General features: G+C 37.5%; 1 protein-coding gene across 1 annotated transcript in view; it reads right to left on the minus strand.

Annotated features, from left to right (window-relative positions):
• The window catches only part of cacna2d3a (calcium channel, voltage-dependent, alpha 2/delta subunit 3a), a 313,706-nt gene that overhangs the window by 162,474 nt on the left and 125,104 nt on the right, over positions 1-26,128 (minus strand). Inside the window, exons 7-11 of the mRNA XM_062999198.1 lie at positions 20,807-20,938; positions 15,995-16,055; positions 15,663-15,813; positions 9,113-9,187; positions 989-1,078 (exon numbers count right to left, since the gene is read on the minus strand). Coding sequence (XP_062855268.1) covers positions 989-1,078; positions 9,113-9,187; positions 15,663-15,813; positions 15,995-16,055; positions 20,807-20,938 — 509 coding nt within the window. The remainder of the gene's footprint in view (positions 1-988; positions 1,079-9,112; positions 9,188-15,662; positions 15,814-15,994; positions 16,056-20,806; positions 20,939-26,128) is intronic.

Here is a 26,128-nt window from a genome sequence, read left to right on the forward strand (position 1 = left end):
AAATTTACACTGTTATATAAGCTGCACACAGACTACTTTTCATTGTGTCAAAGTGTCATTTTGTCAGTGTTGTCCCATGAAAAGATATACTTAAATATCTGCAGAAATGTGAGGGGTGTACTCACTTTTGTGATACACTGTATGTGTACCTTTGCCTCACTAAACGTGGCATGTGTAAGGCCATGGGTTTATGCTTGTTCTGCTGTTGCTTTTCTTTTACACAGAGATGGCAAGTTAAGTGCACAGCAGCATGTAATGTACAGCATTCCACTTTTTTTTTTAATTTCTTTGACAGATATTGATATAAATATTGTCAATATGAATACAAATACAGCCTTGTAATAATACAAAATATAAACACTGTAATTCTGTCAGAATGGATCAGAACTACAATGTTTTGTGTTTTTAAGATAACTTGTAAACCAAATAAGCTAAAATACGAGCAGTGGTCTGCCACTGTACTTTAAGTTTACATTATATCGTATCGTATATCGCCACTTCTCAATATCAAGATGAGTTTTTTAGTCATATCGCACATCCCTAGTTCATACTGTCTGCAATGAAATAAAAGTCAAAGTAAATGTAAGAAACTCTGTGTTTTTTTATTATTTGCATTTTCCATGCCATCCCAACTTTTTCTGATTTGGGGTTGTATGTAAATAAAGCTGAACAAAGATATTACAGTAAAAGATAAGAGACTAGTTTGTGCTAAAAAATAGTGTGATTTTGCATATTATGTGAATTAGCTTAAATCTAAATGGTGGCGCTATAACAGTACTATTGGGCTGTTTGAGCGCCTGAATAGCAGAAGAAACTTCTAACTGTTGACCAAGTCTTATGTTCGCATGACTTATGCTTTGGTCTATGCTTTTTTTTTTTATCAGAAAAGTATTATTATTATTATTATTAATAATAATAATAATAATTATTATAGTACATACAGTTAAAAATAAACAGTTAAAATTGACTTCTATGTGTATGGACTTACATCATTAAGTAGTTCAAAGGCCTCAGTTAGAGCCATATCCAGCATTCCTATACCCTTTGCATACAGCTTATCAAGGTGTTCACGGAAATGCTGCAATGAGAAGACAAAACAAGAAGCAGTGGTTTATAATATACACAGAAACAGTGGTTTATAATATACACAGAAACAGTGGTTTATAATATACACAGAAACAGTGGTTTATAATATACACAGAAGCAGTGGTTTATAATATACACAGAAACAGTGGTTTATAATATACACAGAAACAGTGGTTTATAATATACACAGAAACAGTGGTTTGTAATATACACAGAAGCAGTGGTTTATTATTATACACAGAAACAGTGGTTTATAATATACACAGAAGCAGTGGTTTATAATATACACAGAAGCAGTGGTTTATAATATACACAGAAACAGTGGTTTATAATATACACAGAAGCAGTGGTTAATAATATACACAGAAGCAGTGGTTTATAATATAAACAGAAACAGTGGTTAATAATATACCCAGAAACAGTGGTTTATAATATACACAGAAGCAGTGGTTTATAATATACACAGAAACAGTGGTTTATAATATACACAGAAACAGTGGTTAATAATATACACAGAAGCAGTGGTTTATAATATAAACAGAAACAGTGGTTAATAATATACCCAGAAACAGTGGTTTATAATATACACAGAAGCAGTGGTTTATAATATACACAGAAACAGTGGTTTATAATATACACAGAAGCAGTGGTTAATAATATACACAGAAGCAGTGGTTTATAATATAAACAGAAACAGTGGTTAATAATATACCCAGAAACAGTGGTTTATAATATACACAGAAACAGTGGTTTATAATATACACAGAAGCAGCTTTGCATATTATTACTAGAGTCAGTTTGAGATGAAGCAGAGTATTGTGAATACAGACTGAAATGTCACTGTTGTTCTGTATAGATTAACAAAACTAAACAGGACTGTTCACTTCCAGTCTGTTGTGTCTTGTGTGTCTGTGTAATGGGGCTTAAAGACCCAGTGGACCTCATCTGTATCTCATTATTAAAGACAGCCTCAAGAAATGCGCAGAATGGCTTTAATCTAACTAACAATGCAACACACGCACACACACTCATACTTACCAAACCAACACACACACACATACATCCAAATGCACACTTTCACATAGACTCCTGACACCTTTGTTATTTGGTTTCCTTAAAAGCAAACATTTTATAATTAAATTGACTTCAGGCATTTTCCATCACAACCATGCTATCCTCTTTTTAACCTTTGTTGTCTGTGTGTACGTGTTTGTAAATGTGTTTGTGTGTGCATGGCAGGAAAAGTGTGTGTGCATGGGGGCGGGGGTTCTTTTGCTGGTACCTACTGAGAATGATAGACAAGTTCCTTACAAGACTGCTGGAGGTCTTGTAGCATAGCTGACTATTTTGTTGAAAAATAAAGCAAACCTCAGAGTTTGCTGAACCAATGGTAAGATGTTACCAATTAATTTCTAAATTTGTAATGCATTTATTTTTATTGTCCAGTGTGCAATAGGTCAACAATGAATATTTAATAGTTTTATAGTTTACTGATTACGTTAAGAATTTACATTGTCACAAATCAAGCCTCAAAGCTCCTGGAGTTTGTTTATATGCCCACATGTTTGGAGTGTTTGTTTTCAGGGGCAAGCCAATGCCCCCCTCACTGTGATTGGTCCCCTGCTAATTAGCCACAGCTGCACCTTATTTGAAGTAATAAGCTCAAGGCATTTAAGAACGGAGCTTTGGATCAGTCAATTAAAAACTATTTTGATTTTGACTTGTCATGCTCTTGTTAGTCCATGTTTAGTGGTAGTCTTGTTCAGCAGTGATAGCATAAGTGCGGCTTTTGAGAGATCGAAGCAAATGAAATAAATTATTCGGAAAAAGATTTGAGCTTGTGAAACGTTCGAATCATCGCACCACAGTGACATCTAGTGTCCAATCAGTGGTCTAACAGTAACATCTGTCTTATAGATCACTGAAAAAAGTGTGTTTTGATAGTGGTATGAAACAACATTTCGTCATATAATGGGTGTCCTTGACATTGACCATTATTTATTATACAATCAAAATGGGAAGTGATTGTGTAACCAGGCTATGCAATATTTATTACACATTGACACATACAATTGATCAGTTTCCAAACGTTTCGAAACAGTGTGACATTTTGAAACCTTTTTCATTTTGATACGGACTTCGAGGCAACGTTTCGAAACACTGAGCTTCAAATGAATCGATTCAGTTTCGAATATGAGTTTCGAGGTTGAAATCACTATTGTTTAGTCTTGTTCATGTCTTGTGTTAGTCTAAGATTATTTTTAGCCTTAGCTTAGGGTCTACTTTTGTTTGTTTGTTTATTAGAATTTTAATGTCATGTTTTACACCATGGTTACATTTATGACAGGAACGGTAGTTACTCGTTACATAAGGTTCATCAGTTTACAAGGTTTTATCGAACATAGTTTTGTACAGTTTAGTGTCTCCAATTCACCTCACTTGCATGTCTTTGGACTGTGTGAGAAAACCAGAGCACCCGGAGGAAACCCACGTAGACACGGGGAGAACATGCAAACTCCACACAGAAAGGACCCAGACCACCTACCTGGGGATCAAACCCAGGACCTTCTTGCTGTGAGGCGACAGTGCTACCCACTTAGGTCTAGTATAGTTTAGTCAGGTTTCTTGTGTGTTTAGATTAGTGTTAGCTGTTAGTGTAACAAAGTTTAGCTTTAGCATTGTTCATGTGTTTAGATTAGTGCTCGCATTATCATTTAGCTTAGGTCATGTGTTTGTGTCTGGTCTTGTCTTGTGTACTCTTGTCTTGTCTTTTGTTATTATTAAATACTTTGTGAAATGTCTCTGCGTGTGTGTCCTCCCCTCTTGTCTAGTTTAGCCTAATTCGTTACATACATACACTCTTGCAGTAATCATTGTGACATTTATTATATGTTGTTTCAAGAAATCTTAAGTGCCGCCGCTAAGGTGGTGCAGCGGTTAAACACGCTAGCATACCAGAGTTGACATTTGGAACTCATCTGTTTGAAACTCAGCGCTGTCATCCGGCTGGCTTGGGCGGCTACATGAACAACGATTGGCTGTTGTTCATACTGGGTGGGGAGCTGGATAGGGACCTCATAACTGATGCAATTATGACCTCTACTGGCTGATAGATGGCGCCTGCACGAAGTCGAAGAAAAATGCATTGATCAGGGAGTCTCGCTCTCCTCAATTAGAGGTGGAGATCAGAGTCAGTGGAGAAGCATAATGCAATCAGGTAATTAGATATGACTAGATTACGAGGAAAAATGTGCTTCATTTTATGGACCTCGTTCATCAAAAATCACAAATTTCATGGATTTTTGGTAACAAAAAAACACATTTTATGACAGTCATTAAATAACATAAATTGAATGCTAGAATAAATTGCAGCTACAATCCACAGCACAGCCCACCCTAATCACTTCTTTCAAAGTAGTAAATTCTTGTCTGTGTTTTGACACACCATTCTCTGCATCCACAGATTTGGTTGAAAGTCTTCCAAACTTAGTTACTTGATTTTGTTTTTAGCTGCTTTAGACTTTGCTTTGGACGAACCAATTGCTGATGTAACAGAGCGTCTTTAGAGTTTGCTGAGTTTATAAAGAAAGATATAAACTGTACGTACACAAATTATCGGGAGCATAATACTTTACTGGCTTGATGATCATGTGTGTAGAGAAGCACAAGTTTCAATTGACTATGGAATCCCCACAGGGACAAAATGCACTCAATACATAAACACATACATCAAACATTGTCAGCACACTACACCACAGAAAAGTCTCTTACACTAACTTAATTGCCGTATGATTGCTAGGACAGCCTCATATTGCATATTGTGCCTCATATTTCATATGCTATGCATCACTGAACACAAACTTTACATTTTGAATTTCGCAGCATATTCAGGTAGGGCCTTACTTATGTTCTATACACAAATGAAAACATTATTACCACACACCTAATATACTGTCAAAACATGTCCTGTGAGGTCCTGAAGATGCCCTGTGTTATTTAGTACAAGGACGTTACTAGCAGGTCCTTCAACTCCTCTATGCCGCAAGGTTGGCATTGGCTGCCTTGCGACTATGCAGCCCTATACACAAAGGGGTTTGATGTTTTGACACAATCTTTTCTCTTTAACAGTAGTAAATGTAAGTGCTATTTAAAAGATAAAATGAATCAATAAAATGTTACTGAAGTAAAATTATATTATTTAAAAAATATAAAACTACTCTTTGCATGTTATATAGTCAAAATGTGAAGAGCACCTAATAATAAAGGCACCATGTGTAACCATAGTGGCACACTTTTTTTTAATGCATTTTCTCCCTATTGCTCCAGATTTTTAGCGCATCCAATTTTTTTTTTACCCAATTACATTATGCTTCCTCTCCACTGGAGCTGACCCCCACCCCGATTGAGGAGAGCGAGACTGTCACACGCCCCCTCCAACACATGTGCAGTAGCCGACTGCATCTTTTCACCTGCATGCGGATCAGCTTTGTGCACGCAGAGTCACACCCTGATCACATTATTCCTCGCAGACGCCATCAATCAGCCAGCATAGGTCATAATTCGCTCAGTTCCTATCCGGTTTATCCTACTCTATGAACAACAAGCCAATCATTGTTCATGTAGCCGCCCAGCCCAGCAGGATGGCAGAGCTGAGTTTTGAACCAACGAGTTGATGCAGCTAACAACATTTTTACTTTATTGAACTTTGTGTTGCTGAGAATAGTTTACAAAAATGTAACATTACATGTAACATTAAGTATGATAAACCATGTAATAGGTACACCTATTACCTCTTCTCACTTTAATCACTTTTCTGTGACCCCCAGTGTTTCCCCTCTTGTGTTTGTTATTGTGATGATTAAAACAGATTAAAAAGCCAAGCAAGCTACAAGTAAGTCTAAACTGGATCTGTCTGATGATGTAGGTTAATCGTTAAACTAATAGACCATTAAAATGTTAAAACATGTTTGTTTGGTCACCTTGCTGTGAACCTGCCACAAGTTTATTAAATGCCTGATAAAATCTATATTTCCAAAGAATCATTCTCAACACACCACTAACAATTATCTCTCTCCCTCACACACAGAGACACACATACTCACAACAGGATATGTTGTAGTAGGACAGAGTAAAGGGACACACTTTTATACCTGCAAACACGACATGTGTAATATAAATGTGTGTGTGTGTGTGTGGGGGGGGGGGGGGGGGGGGTGTACTCATTGTGAACTAATTAAAACATGTTATTTTATATGTTCTTCACACAAAATAAGCCGAAGGCAACAGTGCAGTGAAAAAGTGTCTCTCTAAAATCACAATATACACCTCCATGTCAATGGTACATTCGTACATATGCAAATCACCCATGCAGTGGACACCGATACACCCTTTATACCATGATACAGTGGGGTCAAAAAGTATTTAGTCAGCCACTGATTGTGCAAGTTATCCTACTTAGAAAGATGAGAGAGGTCTGTAATTTTCATCATAGGTACACTTCAACTATGAGAGACAAAATGAGAAAAAAAAATCCAGGAAATCACATTGTAGAATTTTTAAAGAATTTATTTGTAAATTATGGTGGAAAATAAGTATTTGGTCAATAACAAACAAGCAAGATTTCTGGCTCTCACAGACCTGTAACTTCTTCTTTAAGAAGTTCTTCTGTCCTCCACTCGTTACCTGTATTAATGACACCTGTTTGACCTCGTTATCTGTATAAAAGACACCTGTCCACAGCCTCAAACAGTCAGACTCCAAACTCAACCATGGCCAAGACCAAAGAGCTGTCGAAGGACACCAGGAAGAAAATTGTAGACCTGCACCAGGCTGGGAAGAGTGAATCTACAATAGGCAAGCAGGTTGGTGTGAATAAATCAACTGTGGGAGCAATTGTAAGAAAATGGAAGACATACAAGACCATTGATAATCTCCCTTTGGGTCAAGATCTCATCCCGTGGGGTCTAAATGATTATGAAAACGGTGAGCAAAAATCCCAGAACTACACGGCGGGACCTGATGAATGACCTGCAGAGAGCTGGGACCAAAGTACAAAGGCTATCATCAGTAACACACTACGCCGAGAGGGACTTAAATCCTGCAGTGCCAGGCGTGTCCCCCTGCTTAAGCCAGTACATGTCCACGCCCGTCTGAAGTTTGCCAGAGAGCATATGGATGATCCAGAAGAGGATTGGGAGAATATCATGTGGTCAGATGAAACCAAAATGGAACTTTTTGGTAAAAACTCAACTCGTCGTGTTTGGAGGAAGAAGAAGAACCCAAGAACACCATACCTACTGTGAAGCATGGGGGTGGAAACATCATGCTTTGGGGCTGTTTTTCTGCAAAGGGGACAGGACGACTGATCCGTGTTAAGGGAAGAATGAACGGGGCCATGTATTGTGAGATTTTAAGCCAAAACCTCCTTCCATCAGTGAGAGCATTGAAGATGGAACGTGGCTGGGTCTTCCAGCATGACAATGATCCTAAACACACCGCTCGGGCAACGAAGGAGTGGCTCCGTAAAAAGCATTTGAAGGTCCTGGAGTGGCCTAGCCAGTCTCCAGACCTCAACCCCATAGAACATTTGTGGAGTCCGTGTTGCCCAGCGACAGCCCCAAAACATCACCGCTCTAGAGGAGATCTGCATGGAGGAATGGGCCAAAATACCAGCTACAGTGTGTGCAAACCTGGTGAAGACTTACAGGAAACGTTTGACCTCTGTCATTGCCAACAAAGGTTATGTTACAAAGTATTAAGTCGAACTTTTGTTGTTGACCAAATACTTATTTTCCACCATAATTTACAAATAAATTCTTTAAAAATCCTACAATGTGATTTCTTGATTTTTTTTTTCTCATTTTGTCTCTCATATTTGAAGTGTACCTATGATGAAAATTACAGACCTCTCTCATCTTTCTAAGTAGGAGAACCTGCACAATCAGTGGCTGACTAAATACTTTTTGGCCCCACTGTAGATGTTAGCTTTTGCATTTATTGTTGCAATAAACATTGTTGTAATAAACTTTTAGTTGCATTTCTTGATGCAGATGCCCTTAAGTAGCAATGGTTTTCCAAGGTACATCTGAGCCAATGTACATTTACATTTTCGACCGACTTCCAGAGCAACTTACAGCAGTGCTTCCATAGTAAACATTTAATTACTCTAGATTAAGTAAACAGTCCAAGAACACAAATCTGCTAAAACCTGTTAGAACCAGAAGTTAGTCAGTGTTTTAAACTGAATGCATGCAGCTAAAGGAAGCCAGTGAAGAGAATGCAGCAGTGGGGTGATGTGGCAGTGTTTAGGTTGGTTAAAAACCAGACGGGCAGCTGCATTTTGAATGAGCTGCAAGGGTTTAGTAGTAGACATGGGAGCTCCTGCCAGGAGGGAGTTGAAGTAGTCCAATCGTGAGATTACAAGTGACTGAACCAGAATCTGAGTAGCTTCCATGGACAGAAATGGTCGAATCTTCCTGATGTTGTAGAGGAGGAACCGGCACGATCTCGTCATGTTGGCTACACACCGAGAGAAGGTCAGCTGGTTGTCCAGGACGACACCAAGGCTTCTCACCTTATCAGATGGTCTGATCTGGGAGTCATCAAGAGAGATGAGGTCCTGGGTTGGAGATTGATCTCCAGGAATGAGCAACAGCTCTGTCTTGCTGGGATTGAGTTTTAGATGATGAGCTGACATCCAATGTAGCTATATTTAACACAGAAGCTTAATGGTTTCTCATGCAACATCATCTGAGGGTTTGAAGGTCACGCTCTTCAGCCTTGCCCTACACAGACTGACATTTTTCTGGATTTTCACAATGTTTTTACAATATTATGTTCAGTACATGATGAAAAACCTCAATTAAACTGATTAATGATTCTCTCATGAAGTTTGGAATACACAATAGAGCCACCACCCATCTCCGCTTCTAAAGACTGATTCTTTGGTAGATTCTACTTTTACCCAGTCATCATTCCCTCACCTGTTATACAATTGTGATTGCAAAACATAAAAAAATATATTTACATCTTTGTTTGTGACATCAGCTTGCACCAGAGTACCATTCAGGCATGGCTCCACATAGCGCAGTTCCTCATTGTACTGCACATGAAAGAAGAGTAAAGAAGGTACAAAATTACTTACAGCAAATTATTTTTAACTAGAAGTGTAACTAACAACAAAGTTAAATTTGAAAAATAATTTAAGAATATACAATATGGCCACATCATTCTAAACAAATCTAATATTATTTACAATTTAACAGGAAATATGTTGAAGTTCAATACAGCAGCATCAAGTTCAGGTAGTTGAGTATAAATAAATGAATAAATGTAATTATAATTAGTCATTAGAAAAATGTCAAGAGCTGCAGTTAATGTTCACATCAAATATCAAAAAAGAACAAAATTTGATTTTAATAATAATATATACACCAACCAGACATAACATTATGACCACTGACAGAAGAAGTGAATACACTGATTATTTCTTCATCACGGCACCTGTTAGTGGGTGGGATATATTAGGCAGCAAGTGAACTTTTTATCCTCAAAGTTGATGTGTTAGAAGCAAGAAAAATGGGCAAGCGTAAGGATTTGAGTTTGACAAGGGTCAAATTGCGATGGCTAGACGACTGGGTCAGAGCATCTCCAAAACTGCAGCTCTTGTGGGGTGTTCCCGGTCTGCAGTGGTCAGTATCTATCAAAAGGGGTCCATCACGTGGATGGCCAGGTGCGCGTGCATTGCTTACCTGGGGAACACATGGCACCAGGATGCACTATGGGAAGAAGGCAAGCCGGCGGAGGCAGTGTGATGCTTTGGGCAATGTTCTGCTGGGAAACCTTGAGTCCTGACATCCATGTGGATGTTACTTTGACACGTACCACCTACCCAAGCACTGTTGCAGACCATGTACACCCTTTCATGAAAACGGTGTTCCCTGATGGCTGTGGCCTCTTTCAGCAGGATTATGCGCCCTGTCACAAAGCAAAAATGTTTCAGGAATGGTTGGCCTCCAAATTCCCCAGATCTCAATCCAATCGAGCATCTGTGGGATGTGCTGGACAAACAAGTCCGATCCATGGAGGCCCCACCTCGTAACTTACAGGAGTTAAAGGATCTGCTGCTAACATCTTGGTGCCAGATACCACAGCACACCTTCAGGGGTCTAGTGGAGTCCATGCCTTGATGAGTCAGGGCTGTTTTGGCACCAACACAATATTAGGAAGGTGGTCATAATGTTATGTCTGAGCGGTGTATGCATATCAACACCAAATTTCCTTTTGCCACAGATCCCATGTTTGACAAGTATTCTCTTCTAATTCCTTTATTTCTTTTATTTTTTACATGCTTCTAGTTTTCCTCTTTTCCTTATCGCTCCAACCATTACCCCAATGCTTAACCCACTCCCTTGCCTGGCTTTTCCTGATAATACTGTTAATAGAAATTAGACTTGAGAAAACAATGCTGTTCTTTCCTACCTTGCTGGTGAAACTGGTGTAATATTGTTGTAAAACGTGATGCTTACTTTACTGCAAGTGTGATTCTGATGTTAAAACATTTGTACACATCAGCCTCTGTTCAGATACAATAGCCATTGCTATATACAAAAATGCCAACATAAGATAAAGATTTATGTTACCGTAAAGCATAGCAAATTAAACCTGGACAAAATGGGGATATTAAAAACCCATCAAAGACCACCAAACAAAGATGTGATAATATAGTGGTTTGGAGGATGGTTGAGTAGTAAATAGACCCCTTTGCAAGTCTAATATATTCACTCAAATGTGATCTAATTGGCGTAGGACATGATGTTCTGCACTAATAATCTATTGTGCATTAAGAATTAGAATTAAATATTTTAGCTTTGTTGCTTTTTATCCTCTGTTTTAAGTTGAATTATTTCGTATTTTGCTCCTTTTTACAATCTATATTACATTTAAATCTTTTTTTTTATGTTTTGTCAGTTGGTATTTACTTTAATATATTCACCAACACTCAACATCAGTTTCATCCTAATTCCATTAAAAACATCACTACTTGAGCTATGTCATAGTTTAGATATAGCCAAAGACATAACATATTCTACTTGGTGTGGACATTAAAGTCTAAGTAACAAAAGTCAGAAAAGCTGAGATATGTTAATAAATGCACAGGAAATTTTGAATGCAGAGTTTCTTAGATTTACTTTGACTTTTATTTGCTTACAGACAGGATGAACCTGAGATATTTCATGTTTTGTCTGGTCAACTTCATTTCATTTATTAATACACATTCAGGCCTGCAACACATTCACCATCACAGAAGTGTAAATGACCTTTGCCAAGGGCACCGACACAGCCCCATACCATGACAGAACCTGGCTTTTGGACTTGTTCCTGATAACAGTCTGGATGGTCCTTTTCATCTTTGGTCCGAAGCACACGGCATCCATTTTTTCCAAAAAAAGACCTGGAATGCTGATTCATCTGACCACAATACACATTTCAACTGTGTGATGGTCCATCCTAGATGCCTCTGAGCCCAGAGAAGTCAACGCCGCTTCTGGACATGGTTAACATAAGGCTTCTTTTTTTCCACAGAACAGTTGTAAGTGGCATTTGTGCATGTAACTCTGTATTGTAGTGCTTGACAAAGGTTTACTAAAGTAATCCCTTGCCCATGTGGTTATATCAGCTATTGTTGAGTGGCGGTTCTTGATTAAGTGCCATCTGAGGGATCGAAGATCACTGGTGTTCAGCTTAGGCTTGCGCCCTTGGCCTTTACGCACTGAAATTCCTCCCGATTCCTTGAATCATTTAATGATATTATGCACTGTAGAGGGAGAAATATGCAAATCCCTTCCAATCTTTCTTTGAGGTACATTGGTTTTAAACATTTCAATAATGTTCTCATACATTTTTTGACAAACTGGAGATCCTCTGGTCATCTTTGCCCTGGATGCTGCTTTTGTACCAAACCATGATTACCTGCTGACATTTACATTTTCAGCATTTAGCAGACGCTTTTTATCCAAAGGGACTTACACAATGAGCAATTGAGGGTTAAGGGCCTTGCTCAGGGATCCAACAGTGGCAACTTGGTGGTGGCGGGGCTTGAACCGGCAACCTTCTGTTTACTAGTCCAGTACCTTAACCACTGAGCTATCACTGGCCCTCACTGACATCACCTGTTTGGAATCACATCATTATTTAGTTTTTTCACCTCATTACTTGCTCTAAATTGCCCCGTCCCAACTGTTTGTGGAATGTGTTGCAGGCCTAAAATACAGGAATGGAGGTATATTAACAAATGAAATGAAGTTGAGCAAACAAAACATGAAATATCAGGTTCAAACTGTCTGCAATCAAATTAAAGTTAAAGTAAATGTAAGGAACACTGTGTTTTTATTTTATTTGCATTTTCCATACTGTCCCAACTTTTTCTGATTTGTAGTTGTAGTATGCTCTATATGTTCTGTCTGTCTTATAAAACCTAAAATAATAAATAATTAAAACTATATGTGGGAGAGATTTATAGCTATAATAATTTTGCTATACTTCAGCTATGACTAAAAAATCCATTAATTTTAACAGGTCATCCAGATCCTGCAGAAGCCAAGCAGCCCTAGACCATCACATTACCACCACCATAAGAATGATGTTCTCATTTGTGCAATTTGGTGTTAGCTTCATGCTAGATGCAACAAGAACATGTCTTCCAAAAAGTTCCACCTTTGTGCCATCTGTCCACAGATTATTATTCCAAAAGTCTTGGAGGGCAATTTATATTAGCTCATTTTTTTTCTAAGTGTGAGTGGGTGTAAAAATGTGTGTGGGCAACCTCTCCAGGGTGTTTTCCACCTTTCACCTAATGAATTGGACCCAACACAACCCTGACTAGAATAAAATGGATACACAGTAGGAACACCCTTGCAACGTAAAACAGAATGTAGGATTAGCAGGTAAGGTTATGGCATCAGATACCACAGGACTCCTTTCGAAGTCTTGTGAAGTACATATTTGGCAAAGCTGTTTCACAGCATGCTAGGTGGGTTGCTGCGTGCCACCCACTCAACCTTCCAAAAGCTTCATTTTTTTCCAGAATGGATCCACTTAGTGTTTAACCTGTTGCTTAATCTAATGAACATATTGTAGTTAGACATGTGGAGCTGTATTTGCATCCTCCCACACACATGCATCATGTGCGAAAGAAATTATAGGCTGCATAATGAATAGCAAATAGGTGTGTTGGCAAAGACTGCATCAGTGAACAATAGATTTTTATGTTGAAGACCCAATCACACGTCTCTCTTTACAAAAAAAAAAAAAGATGTAAAGAAATGCAGATAATTGCAAACTTTGTGATACACAATAGGACCAACTTTAGGTGTCTCTAGTTACCAGACCATTGAAAAACAAAGCTGCTGAAACAAGCCATATAAGAAAATAAATGTGTATCAGGTTCTACTACAGTACTGTTTGGATTAGTGTTGCATCAAAATTTGAACACTGTATAAATAAGTTATCCATTTATTCACCATTAGTAGTCTGTCTTTCCATGATCAGGGTTGCGGTGATGCAGTGAATTTGTATTTTATGTGACCAAAGGGAGGACCATGTCCAGACCCTTACAAAATGCAATATCATCCAGCATGAGTGGTTTGGAAGTGGGTCAGTGATGATCTGAGGAGACATATTCTTGGAGGGTCACACAAATCTTTATGTGATAGCCAAGGATACCCTGACTGCTGTTAGGTACTGGGCTGAAATCCTTAAGAGTCATTGTTAGACCTTACACTGGTGCAGCAGGCCCTGGGTTTCTTCTGGTGCAGGACAATACTCATGCTCATGTGGCCATTCACAGGCCCTTACATTCCCCTGATCTGAATCCCAGAGAATCTCTGGGATGTTCTGTATCAGTGTATCCGATGCCGCCAAGTAGCACCACAGACTGTGCAGGAGAAAACTAATGCCCTGATTCAGGTCTAGGAAGAGATCCTCCAGGACACTATTAATTGTATCATCAGAACCACGCCCAGAGAGTGTCAGGGCCATGCACATTATGAGTTGCCATGATCAAATTCATGAAAATTGGATCAGCCTGTGATTGCATTTTTTTACTTAGATTTTTGGTGTGATCCAGGCCTCAGTGGGTTGATGATTTTGGTTTCCATTGACAATTGTTACATCATTTTGTTCTCAACAAATTACACAAATTATATAGTAAATATTTTAAACTTGAATTTTTTATCTTGAATTCGAGAGGTTTTTTTTAGAGCAGTATAGTTTACTTAAAACATATCAGTAATTGTTTAAGCTTTAAAGAATATAAACCAAAGTAAATTGTTGCATCTGATTGCATCTGAAAAACATGTGTTTTAAAGCCTATATTGTAAAATCTGTTGTATTGTCATATTATCAATAATACAATTAATATTATTAATTGTAATGTAACATTTAAACTAAAATTAACAGTCACAGAAAATAAACAGTAAATGCTAATATACTATAATTATTTTTACTACTGTCACGAATCGGGCCTCTGGGTCTCTGGGCCTGTGTTGGAGGACTATTTGTTTCCAATCTCAAGCCAACACCCCTTATTATGATTGGTCTCCTGATAATGATCTATAGCGATCTATAGTGGAGACTGTTTTGATATTACCTTTGCCATGTTGGTTTGGTCCTAGCTCATGTTCTTTTGGTTTAGTTTGACTTTAGTTATCTTGCTCATGTAAATTCCGTTTTCTCCCGTCCATTTGCTCCTGTTAGTTTGCTAATGTTCATGTTTAGAAGTCTTGTTTAAAGTTTACATCTACATCTCTGCATGTGTGTCTGCCCCTCTTGTCTCGTCTAGCCCTAAAATCATTACACTTACAAACACTTTTTGAAGTGGATCATTGGCAACCTTTGTCAGATATTTACTGTAAATCCTACAGTAATTTAACAGTGTAGCTGACATGTCAGTTATGTCTATTGTTCATACTACGTAAGTCCTACGACAATTTTTGTTTTGGTATTTGTTATTGTTTTTTGTTCATGAGGTTTCAATAGTTAAGTGTTAGTTAATTATTTCTTTATTTTGGGAATTGTTACAGTCACAATCTGGACAAAAGTGTTGGGACACCCCTTCTACTTTTGTATTCAGGTGTTTTAGCCACAACAATTGCTAACAGGTGTAATAAATCAATTATATAAAGGAAATTATATGTCTCTCAATTTAGAGAGTTGAAATCCTGTCTCAGCATTACTGTGCCTCTGTGCACAAACCAAGGTTTATAAAAAACATGAAGGAAAGCTTAAACAATAAACGTATTGAATCGTATCTGAATACTTTTGACCATGTAGTGTACATTGAGTCATTTAAACTGCTACCTGAATTTTCTAAAGCATTCTCTCCTGGAATTGATTATTAATATTCTGCTTGTGTACATAAATTCAGATAAGACAGCTGAATAAACTCAGTATAGAATAGACCTTTGATTTGCAATCAGCTGCCTATTTGTCTCAGTGATTAAAGAAGCTGCTCCAGAGCAATCTTACAAAATAATTCTTATAGCAACAAAGCTGATTAGTGTTTGTTTGATACTTGCAGCAATGATGTTAAAAAAGTCATCATCTCCCAGTGTGTCCAGTATAGAAGAGACTGTCTGCTTGGCTATAGTCAGTCTGAGACCTTTCATGCTGCCACTCACATCCACTAGGATCACCACATCCTTAGGAGATGTAGCTGCCTGTATGTACCTATACACAAACACACATACATACATAAAAAGAAGATTGTTGTGTTATATTATAAACTTGCCTGATAATGTTGTATTAGAAAAAATTTTCCTCAAATCAAACTTTGTACATACACACAAGTATATATATAGTCATTAGGTTAAAAACACGTACGTAAAAACACAAACGTAACTATACTCACCATTTTCGATTCCGACAATCAAATGCTATAACCCCATGTTCATCTGGTGTCCACTTAATACCTATTAAAAAATCCAGTGCATGCTATTTTAGTTGTCCATGTATACATTATCACAATTATTTATAAACTTAAAATATCTTGCATAATTAAAATGTAATCATTGAGTAAGAAGAAAGCATCCAAGAAGAAATCCAAATTTAGTTCAATTCTCTACAATATTTTTTGTCTTACTCTTACCCACATCTGCTAGAACTTTGAAGGATTTGAAGGGCATTATCTAATGGATATCTATCTAATGGATATTATTGCCATTTCACCCATTAATCTACACTTTTTTTACATATTTTTAGAGTGTTTCAAAAAAATTATTTAAAATTCACTTATATGCACAAAAGACTATTAACTCATTATGTTGTTGATGCCATGTTGGCATCAATTACAGCTGCATATCTCCTTGAATATGTCTCTTCAAGCTTCAAGAGTATGTGACAGATATTCAATGGGGATTAAATCTGGGCTTTGTCTGGACCACTTAATGACATTTGGAATAGACCTTTGATCTGGAATCATCTGCTCATTTGTACTCGTGATTGAAGAAGCTGCTCCAGTGCAACTAAATATATTAAACAAAGCTGATTAGTATTTGTTTGGTACTTGAGGCATTACTGATAAAAAGTTATCTCCCAGTGTTTCCAGTATAAAAGTGACTGTCTGCTTTGTCTATTGTCAGTCTGAGACCTTTCATGCTGCCACTTACTGTACATCTACTAAAAAGTGGTTGTTTGTCCAACAGATTTTCTAATCTCCTTAGACTTCCTTGGACTTTGTGGTTTGTAACCTGTGTAACACAGTGTAACCTGTTAAACCTTTAAGAACCAGATGTGTACCTTTCCAAACAACATGTCCATTCAAGCCAAACTGCACAGGTAAACTCTAATTCCTGACACATGTCAGAGCAAAGAGTCTGAACAGTTTTGTGAATAAGAGAGTTACGTTTTTATTTATTTATATTTTTACATTTATTTAAAAAAAATCTATTATAACAGGTGATAAAGTGTACCCTCCTAGGCAAAGGCAAAATTGCACTAATATGTTGAAAAAAGGACTGGAGAACTAAACATAACATTTAAATCTTATTTTATATATACAGTGGTGTCAAAAAGTATTTAGTCAGCCACTGATTGTGAAGGTTCTCCTACTTAGAAAGATGAGAGAGGTCTGTAATTTTCATCATAGGTACACTTCAACTATGAGAGACAAAATGAGAAAAAAAAAATCCAGGAAATCACATTGTAGGATTTTTAAAGAATTTATTTGTAAATTATGGTGAAAAAATATGTATTTGGTCAATAACAAAAGTTCAACTCAATACTTTGTAACATAACCTTTGTTGGCAATGACAGAGGTCAAACGTTTCCTGTAAGTCTTCACCAGGTTTGCACACACTGTAGCTGGTATTTTGGCCCATTCCTCCATGCAGATCTCCTCTAGAGCAGTGATGTTTTGGGACTGTCGCTGGGCAACACGGACTCCACAAATTTTCTATGGGGTTGAGGTCTGGAGACTGGCTAGGCCACTCCAGGACCGTGAAATGCTTTTTACGGAGCCACTCCTTCGTTGCCCGAGCGGTGTGTTTGGGATCATTGTCATGCTGGAAGACCCAGCCACGTTCCATCTTCAATGCTCTCACTGATGGAAGGAGGTTTTGGCTTAAAAACGATACATGGCCCCGTTCATTCTTCCCTTAACACGGATCAGTCTTCCTGTCCCCTTTGCAGAAAAACAGCCCCAAAGCATGATGTTTCCAACCCCATGCTTCACAGTAGGTATGGTGTGCAACTCAGCATTCTTCTTCCTCCAAACACGACGAGTTGACTTTTTACCAAAAAGTTCCATTTTGGTTTCATCTGACCACATGATATTCTCCCAATCCTCTTCTGGATCATCCATATGCTTTCTGGCAAACTTCAGACGGGCCTGGACATGTACTGGCTTAAGCAGGGGGACACGCCTGGCACTGCAGGATTTGAGTCCCTCTCGGCGTAGTGTGTTACTGATGGTAGCCTTTGTTACTTTGGTCCCAGCTCTCTGCAGGTCATTCATCAGGTCCCTCCATGTAGTTCTGGGATTTTTGCTCACCGTTCTCATGATCATTTTGACCCCACGGGATCGAGGGAGATTATCAATGGTCTTGTATGTTCTCCATTTTCTTACAGTTGCTCCCACAGTTGATTTATTCACACCAACCTGCTTGCCTATTGTAGATTCACTCTCCCCAGCCTGGTGCAGGTCTACAATTTTCTTCCTGGTGTCCTTCGACAGCTCTTTGGTCTTCAAGTCAAGTCAAGTAAAGATTTATTTGTCACATACATGGTCATACACACAGTACAACTAGCAGTGAAATGCTTTAGTGACTAATCCGCCACAGTAGTTGTCGGAGCAGTCGTGACGGCAGCCGACCTCACCGGCGCCATCTTTCGCAGAATCAAGAAATAATGAACACATTGGGAAAGAAGGGGATAAAAAAAACAGCAACCAGATTGTGCTCCCTTTAGGAGCACATTATGGTAACACGAAAAAAACAGCCCCATACAGCACACAAGCACATGTAAAAACATCACACAACTAGCCACGGGTTAGGGATGGGGGGATCGGAAAAGTAACCAACTACTGTATTGGTGGAATTAAGCTAAAATTAGATGAAACTAGAGTGGAGACGTTGGATTTGGGTTGGAAAGAGTCCAGACAGTTCTCCATTCCCGCAGCAAGAAAAAGTCTGTACAAAGTTTGCGATAACATGGCTGTTTTCAGCTCTTACTGCCCAGAATGAAAACAGTCAGTGGAGGCAGGGTAGGTACATAGCAACAAGTCCTCTGGAGGAATTTCCTTATCAGCTAGGCCGTTGCTGATAACAGGGGAGCCAAGAGCAGAAAAGACTTTTGTTTTGTCTGAGCACTATCAAAATTGCAACACGAACTCTCTGAATTAATAATGCGTCTCTGGTTCACCTCATTTCGCAAAGCCGTAAGTTTCTCCAAGATGAAATCCATATTGCGCACAGTCTGAGTTCCAACGGCTCTGCCAACCATATCAATCAAATTGGGCAGTTTCTGGGGACCTTTGACAACTGACCCAACTCTTTTAATTTCCCGATACAGCAGGGCGAAGCCTAATCCAATCAGCAAAAACCCCACAATCAAAGCTCCGAATAGATAAACATCCTCTACGTCCTCCAACGAAAGAGGTGCCAGGCACACGACCCTCCACTTCCCCCACAAGTCCATCGCGTATCCTGCCATCTGCGTTCCGTCGGGGCATTTGGGGCATACTTATTTTCCACCATAATTTACAAATAAATTCTTTAAAAATCCTACAATGTGATTTCCTGGATTTTTTTTTTTTCATTTTGTCTCTCATAGTTGAAGTGTACCTATGATGAAAATTACAGACCTCTCTCATCTTTCTAAGTAGGAGAACCTGCACAATCAGTGGCTGACTAAATACTTTTTGGCCCCACTGTATAAATGTATCTTTAGACCATAATTTTTGACCAATGGGTTGTTGTTAGAACCTTTTTTTCATTTTCATTTTTTGTCCAGGATTAAAAATGACAATTATGTCTAATCAAATCCACAGCACAATAAAGTGCATAAGGGGAATGAAAATAATATTGATTTAAATTTAAAATCTGTTCATATTTGAAAAGCCTTTGCAGTCATAAAACCTTTTTTTTTTTGCTGGATACATAATTTATTTACTTTATTTTTTTTTTAATATGGTCTTTTGTTGTTTATACTGATTAGAATTTGTGGTTTTGTTGTTTTGGTCATAATGTCTAGTTGCCTTTACATAGTTAAAATTGTTTATTTTTTAATGAAGTGCAATGAATGTTTGCTTGTCTGGTGCCACTAAATGTATTAACCCTTTGATGCACAAGCTAAGCAAACCCCTTCTAATGCACGACATGGGTGGAAAATGACCCATATTCATCCATTCAAGAATATTTTCATATGCACATTAGTCAGTTATTCATGTATTTACTGTCTTAGCTTATAAAAGCTATCTATACTAGAATATGTAAACAGCTAGCAAGCAAATAGTATTGGATATATTCAAGATTCAAGAGCCTAATATTTGGTTGTCTTTCAAAAGATCAGTAAATATGTTTTTGACTACAAACACTTACAAATGTCAGTAGTTCCTGTCAAATTCCATAGTAAATACATAAGGGTCATTTTTGACCCATGTTGTGCATTAGAAGGGTAGTGATACAAAAATGATTTTTATTAAAAAAGTAAAAAAATATATAAAACTGAAATAAGGATTTGTGATGATCAAAAACAAGTTAATTGAGGAATTAATGGAAGCTTGAATGACAAAATTAATTTATTGCAAAAACTCAGTTGGGTCACTTTTGACCCAGGTTGTGCATCAAAGGGTTTTCATCCAGTCCTTTTGATAAAGAGTCCAGTATCTAAACCTCTTAGCTATGTAGCATTCACATACTATATTCTTTATCACATAAATAATACAGAAATGTCAAAACTACACATTTTTGTTGCTTGGTGGTACAATTACGGGGACATTCTGCACCTTTAGTTTGTAAATTTATATGGGAAGGTACAATAAGTAATTCTAAGTATAAGCATGTATTATGTACATCAAAATAGCTTATGATACAATATTTTATTTTTTTATGTAAATGTATTAAACTGCAGATACAACAAATGTATCCATGAGAATTCATCCCCAGTGGCAAAAAAGTACATTTTAGTGTTTAATTTCAGAGTGTGCATAACATATTCAACATACCTGGGTACTGTCTGAAGAAGCCTTTGGCACTGCCAAAGTACTGCCATATAAGAGATGGGTCTCTCTCAAAGTTATCAACGAACACCTTATTTAGGGCCTCTGACCAGTATACCCCATTTACTATTGCTGAGTCTGTTAAAAAAAAAAAAGAAAGAAAGAAAGGTTACAAGTAAACATCAAGAAAACATTTCCCACATCACACATCAACAACAATAAATTGCTTAAATTGCATTAAAAGGATGGCAATAGGAAATGACAGAATTATGCAGTAAGAACTTTTTACTTGCTAGTCACAGCGAAAATGGGTCTTACTCTAACCAAGATGATGTATTTTGTAAAAATGATTAAGAGACGAAGGAAAAGTAGAAAAGTGCAAGTGCAAAGAAGTTAATACTTGGAGTCGAGTGTACAAAGTAACAGAGAGTGTGGTAGAGAAGTGAAAAAAGAGTGCAGGTAGGGTGTAGTGAGTGGCGTAGAGTGGCAAGAGTGATTTGAGGGGATCTGCCAGAGTATTAACAAGACAGCAGTGAGGCCTGCCACAGTATGTTGTATGGCTTGGAGGTGGTGACACTAATAAAAAGACAGGAGAGGGAGCTGGAGGTGTCAGAAATGCTGAGATTGTCATTGTTAATGGTAAAGATGGACAGGATTAATTTAGAGAATGGGTTTGCATTGAAGGATTCAGTTATTGTTTTCAGGAACTCGGTAAATGGTAGCTGCATTTTGGTTTCTGAAGCTGCCACTTTCGTCCATTTGCTATCAAGTTTGACTACTTTATCAAGTAGTCATTACATTCAGATTTCATTACAAGAACCTGCAGTAGGACTGCAGTAATGCTTGGTGTTATAATAAAGCTTTAGAAATTAATAATATATATATATATATATATATATATATATATATATATATATATATATATATATATATATATTTTTTTTTTTTTTTTTTTTTTTTTCCAAATTAAATTTAGTTTAATTTTTATTTATTTTTAACCCTTATTTGTTTTATAGTTAACTCCTTTGCAGTTAATTTCATCTTTTATACTAAGGTGTAGGATTATACCTGGCGCCTCTGTCAAAAATGCGCTTAGAACTCCATAACATTAAGTTCCTGTTTTAAAAAATAAATTAATAAATAAAAATTAGACACTGAAAATAAATAAATCAAACAATTTGAAAAAGGCCACTGTAGTGTTCAAAGTGCACATAAAAAAGAAGACCAAGACTTAATAGCATGGTGAATCATGTTTTGGGGCTGTGTGTCACTGGCACAGTCTGTGTAAACCTGACTATAAACTTGCTTGAAATCCCATTACAAAACCATAAGCATTCTACAGATAATTGTAATTGGTAATTGTGAACTCAAGTACTAGAAAGCTATAAAACTGCTTTTTAAAACAGTGGGGTACCAGTTAAACTGGGTGCTGTCCAGCACCATCATTCCTGAGAACCTGGGTCTGATCCTTGCCAAGTTCCTCACATGCCTGTGTAGATATAATCCATGTCTGGTGTTAATGCAAGTGGAATGGCTAATTAAAACTGCCCGTATTTGTCTCTGGCTAAAGGTGTGATGGAATGCCATTGCTTGGTGTTTCCATCAAGTGTGTATTCCCTCTAGTGTGCTTAGTGAATGCACAAATATTGCATTATTATTTTATTATATGTATATATATATATATATATATATATATATATATATATATATATATATATATATATATATATATATATATATATATATATATACTGTATATATATATATATATATATATATATATATATATGGGATATTCTGCTAGCACACCAGCGCAGAGATTTTGAACTCCTCGGTTTGAAACTCTGCATTGCCACCGGTTGGCTGGGTGCCATCTAGTGGGCATAATTGGCAGTGCCCGCAGCAGACACGTTTCCGCTAGGTCCATTTGAGCCTGATTTTAGTTCATTTGTGCACATACAAAAACAGTTTTTGAGCTCAGGTGTGATCTAGAGACACAAAAATTGAGCTCTGGGGTTTGCTTTAATTAAATTAAGGCACAACATAAAGTAATGTAATTGGTCAGCTTACACTACTTATGACACTAACAAACCAATGAAACAATATATTTTTTTTTTGTGCTGCATATGACATAAATAAGACATTAAACACAAATGTAATTAAATGAACTATTTTTAGGAGATTATAAGGATTATTTAAGGAGATTATAAGGAGATAAGAAGATTAACTATTATCTACCTTTAGGCAAATATTTCCTGCCCAGCTGACTTGACAATGATTTAGTACAAACCACAGTCCGGAAGATATTCATCTGTATGAAAACAAACCTGCTTTGATAACACACTTTTCCAAAATGAGTCTCAAATCAATACTGAGTACAGACTAAGTATCTGTACCTGGTGTGAAAAGTCACTGCATAGGGTCGCCAAGAGGAGGATGTGTTAATCTTTTAAGCTTCTCAAGGTTTCTATCTCATGCAGTTTTTAAACCACCGTTTCTACCATAAAAATGGCAAATACAAACCCCATTTCTAAAAAAGTTGGAACATTTTAATGAATGTAATTAAAATAAGAAGCAGTAATTTGTTTATTATCTTTAATCTTTATTTATCTAATGAAAAGGACAGAGAAACGATGTTCCAATAATTTATTCCAATGTTTTCATTCTTTCATTCGTTGTCTGTTTTACTGCACCTTATGCTTGGTCAGTGTATTTTGTAAATAAAAACACATTTAGTATTTGATGGTGGGAAAGGTGGGAAAGAGGTATGTTCACCATGGTGTTATATCAACCTTCCTATTAATTACACTTTTTAATCCTTTGGGAACAGACTGCACTAAGTGTTGCAGTTTTACAAAGTAGATTTTTTGAATTTTGAATCGTCTTGTTAAAAATACGGGTATGTCCCTGGTAAAGATATCGTCTTAAAGGTACACAGTATACTGTATGTTGCTACCATAAAACAACAAAGATTCTTTATTAAGAATGGTGATTATTAATTAATTAATTTGTGGTGATGTTGCCACAGTCAAGTACCTGTATCCTTTTCATTTACAGCCACAGCTTTGTAATGTGTGCAGCATGTGATTTTGAATTGTCTTGTTAAAAATACGGGGATGTCCCTGGTAAAGATATCGTCTTAAAGGTACACAGTATACTGTATCGCGCTCTGAGATCTCAATGTACATTTCTGAGTGAAACTTGACACAGGACTAAAGCTGCTAAAAAGTCACGTTGACTGATTTTCCTTTTCATACACTTCACACTCTTTTAACAAAAGACAGCACAGACACACTCGTTGTCAACAGATAGTTTTCCTCACAGTTGTAGCTCATGCAGAATCAGACCTGGCATTGCTGAAATAACCACAAGCTTTTATGGAAAAGACAGTGTGTTAACAGCAGCATATGTCTCTCTAAATTTTACATTATAGTAACTTCACACATATGCAATTCACCCATGCAATGGACACTAGTGCACTCTGAGACCATGATAGATCTTGGCTTTGGCACCTTTTGCTGATATAAGTCTGATTGGCCACTTTCATCTTTAGCACAATGAGCTTGAAGTTAAAGTGTGGACTCATTTGACCACAGCACACGTAAGGGCTTAAAGGTCAAACACATTCAACAGAAGTGGCTGAGACGTACTGAGATTTCTCACAGAAATTGTTTTAATATGTTTTGATATATAATATTGTTTTGAGTATGATAAACTGTGAAAGACCTAAATTACTTTTAATATTGTACTGAGAACTTTTCTTTTTAACTTACTGACAATTATCTAATAAAGATTGGCAAAATGTGCTGAGCCACAACCCATTTCTGCAAAGACTGAACCTTTGGTGGATATTTCCATTACACCCAATCATGATATCCTGTTTACTTGCTTATTGTGTCAAAATGTGTAACTTAAATAATCTATGTATTTTTTTGTTACTAATATTTTACCCCTGTTTTATTGCACTTTACAAAATGTGACCACTACAGAGTAGGTATTATTTGGGTGGTGGATCATTATCAGCACTGCAGTGACACTGACATGGTGGTGGTGTGTTAGTGTGTGTTGTGCTGGTATGAGTGGATAAGACACAGCAGCGCTGATGGAATTTTTAAACACCTCACTGTCACTGCTGGACTGAGAATAGCCCACCAACCAAAAATATATCCAGCCAACAGTGCCCCATGGGCAGCGTCCTGTGATCACTAATGAAGGTCTAGAAGACGACCAACTCAAACAGCAGCAATAGATGAGCGATCGTCTCTGACTTTACATCTACAAAGTAGGAGTGTCTAATAGAGTGGACACAGTATTTAAAAACTCCAGCAGCGATGCTGTGTCTGATCCACTCATACCAGCACAACACCCACTAACACACCACCACCATGTAATTGTCACTGCAGCGCTGAGAATGCTCCACCACCTAAATAATACCTGCTCTGTGGTGGTCCTGTGGGGGTCCTGACCATTAAAGAAGAGGGTGAAAGCAGGCTAAAAAGATATGTAGACTACAGTCAGTAATTGTAGAACTACAAAGTGCTTCTACAGTGGGGCCAAAAAGTATTTAGTCAGCCACTGATTGTGCAAGTTCTTTTACTTAGAAAGATGAGAGAGGTCTGTAATTTTCATCATAGGTACACTTCAACTATGAGAGACAAAATGAAAAAAAAAAAAATCCAGGAAATCACATTGTAGGATTTTTAAAGAATTTATTTGTAAATTATGGTGAAAAAATAAGTATTTAGTCAATAACAAAAGTTCAACTCAATACTTTGTAACATAACCTTTGTTGGCAATGACAGAGGTCAAACGTTTTCTGTAAGTCTTCACCAGGTTTGCACACACTGTAGCTGGTATTTTGGCCCATTCCTCCATGCAGATCTCCTCTAGAGCAGTGATGTTTTGGGGCTGTCGCTGGGCAACACGGACTTTCAACTCCCTCCACAAATTTTCTATGGGGTTGAGGTCTGGAGACTGGCTAGGCCACTCCAGGACCTTCAAATGCTTTATACGGAGCAACTCCTTCGTTGCCCGAGCGGTGTGTTTGGGATCATTGTCATGCTGGAAGACCCAGCCACGTTCCATCTTCAATGCTCTCACTGATGGAAGGAGGTTTTGGCTTAAATTCTCACAATACATGGCCCCGTTCATTCTTCCCTTAACACGGATCAGTCGTCCTGTCCCCTTTGCAGAAAAACAGCCCCAAAGCATGATGTTTCCACCCCCATGCTTCACAGTAGGTATGGTGTTCTTGGGATGCAACTCAGCATTCTTCTTCCTCCAAACACGACGAGTTGAGTTTTTACCAAAAAGTTCCATTTTGGTTTC

This window comes from Trichomycterus rosablanca, chromosome 7 (genome assembly GCF_030014385.1).
Source record: "Trichomycterus rosablanca isolate fTriRos1 chromosome 7, fTriRos1.hap1, whole genome shotgun sequence".
Classification (NCBI taxonomy): domain Eukaryota; kingdom Metazoa; phylum Chordata; class Actinopteri; order Siluriformes; family Trichomycteridae; genus Trichomycterus; species Trichomycterus rosablanca.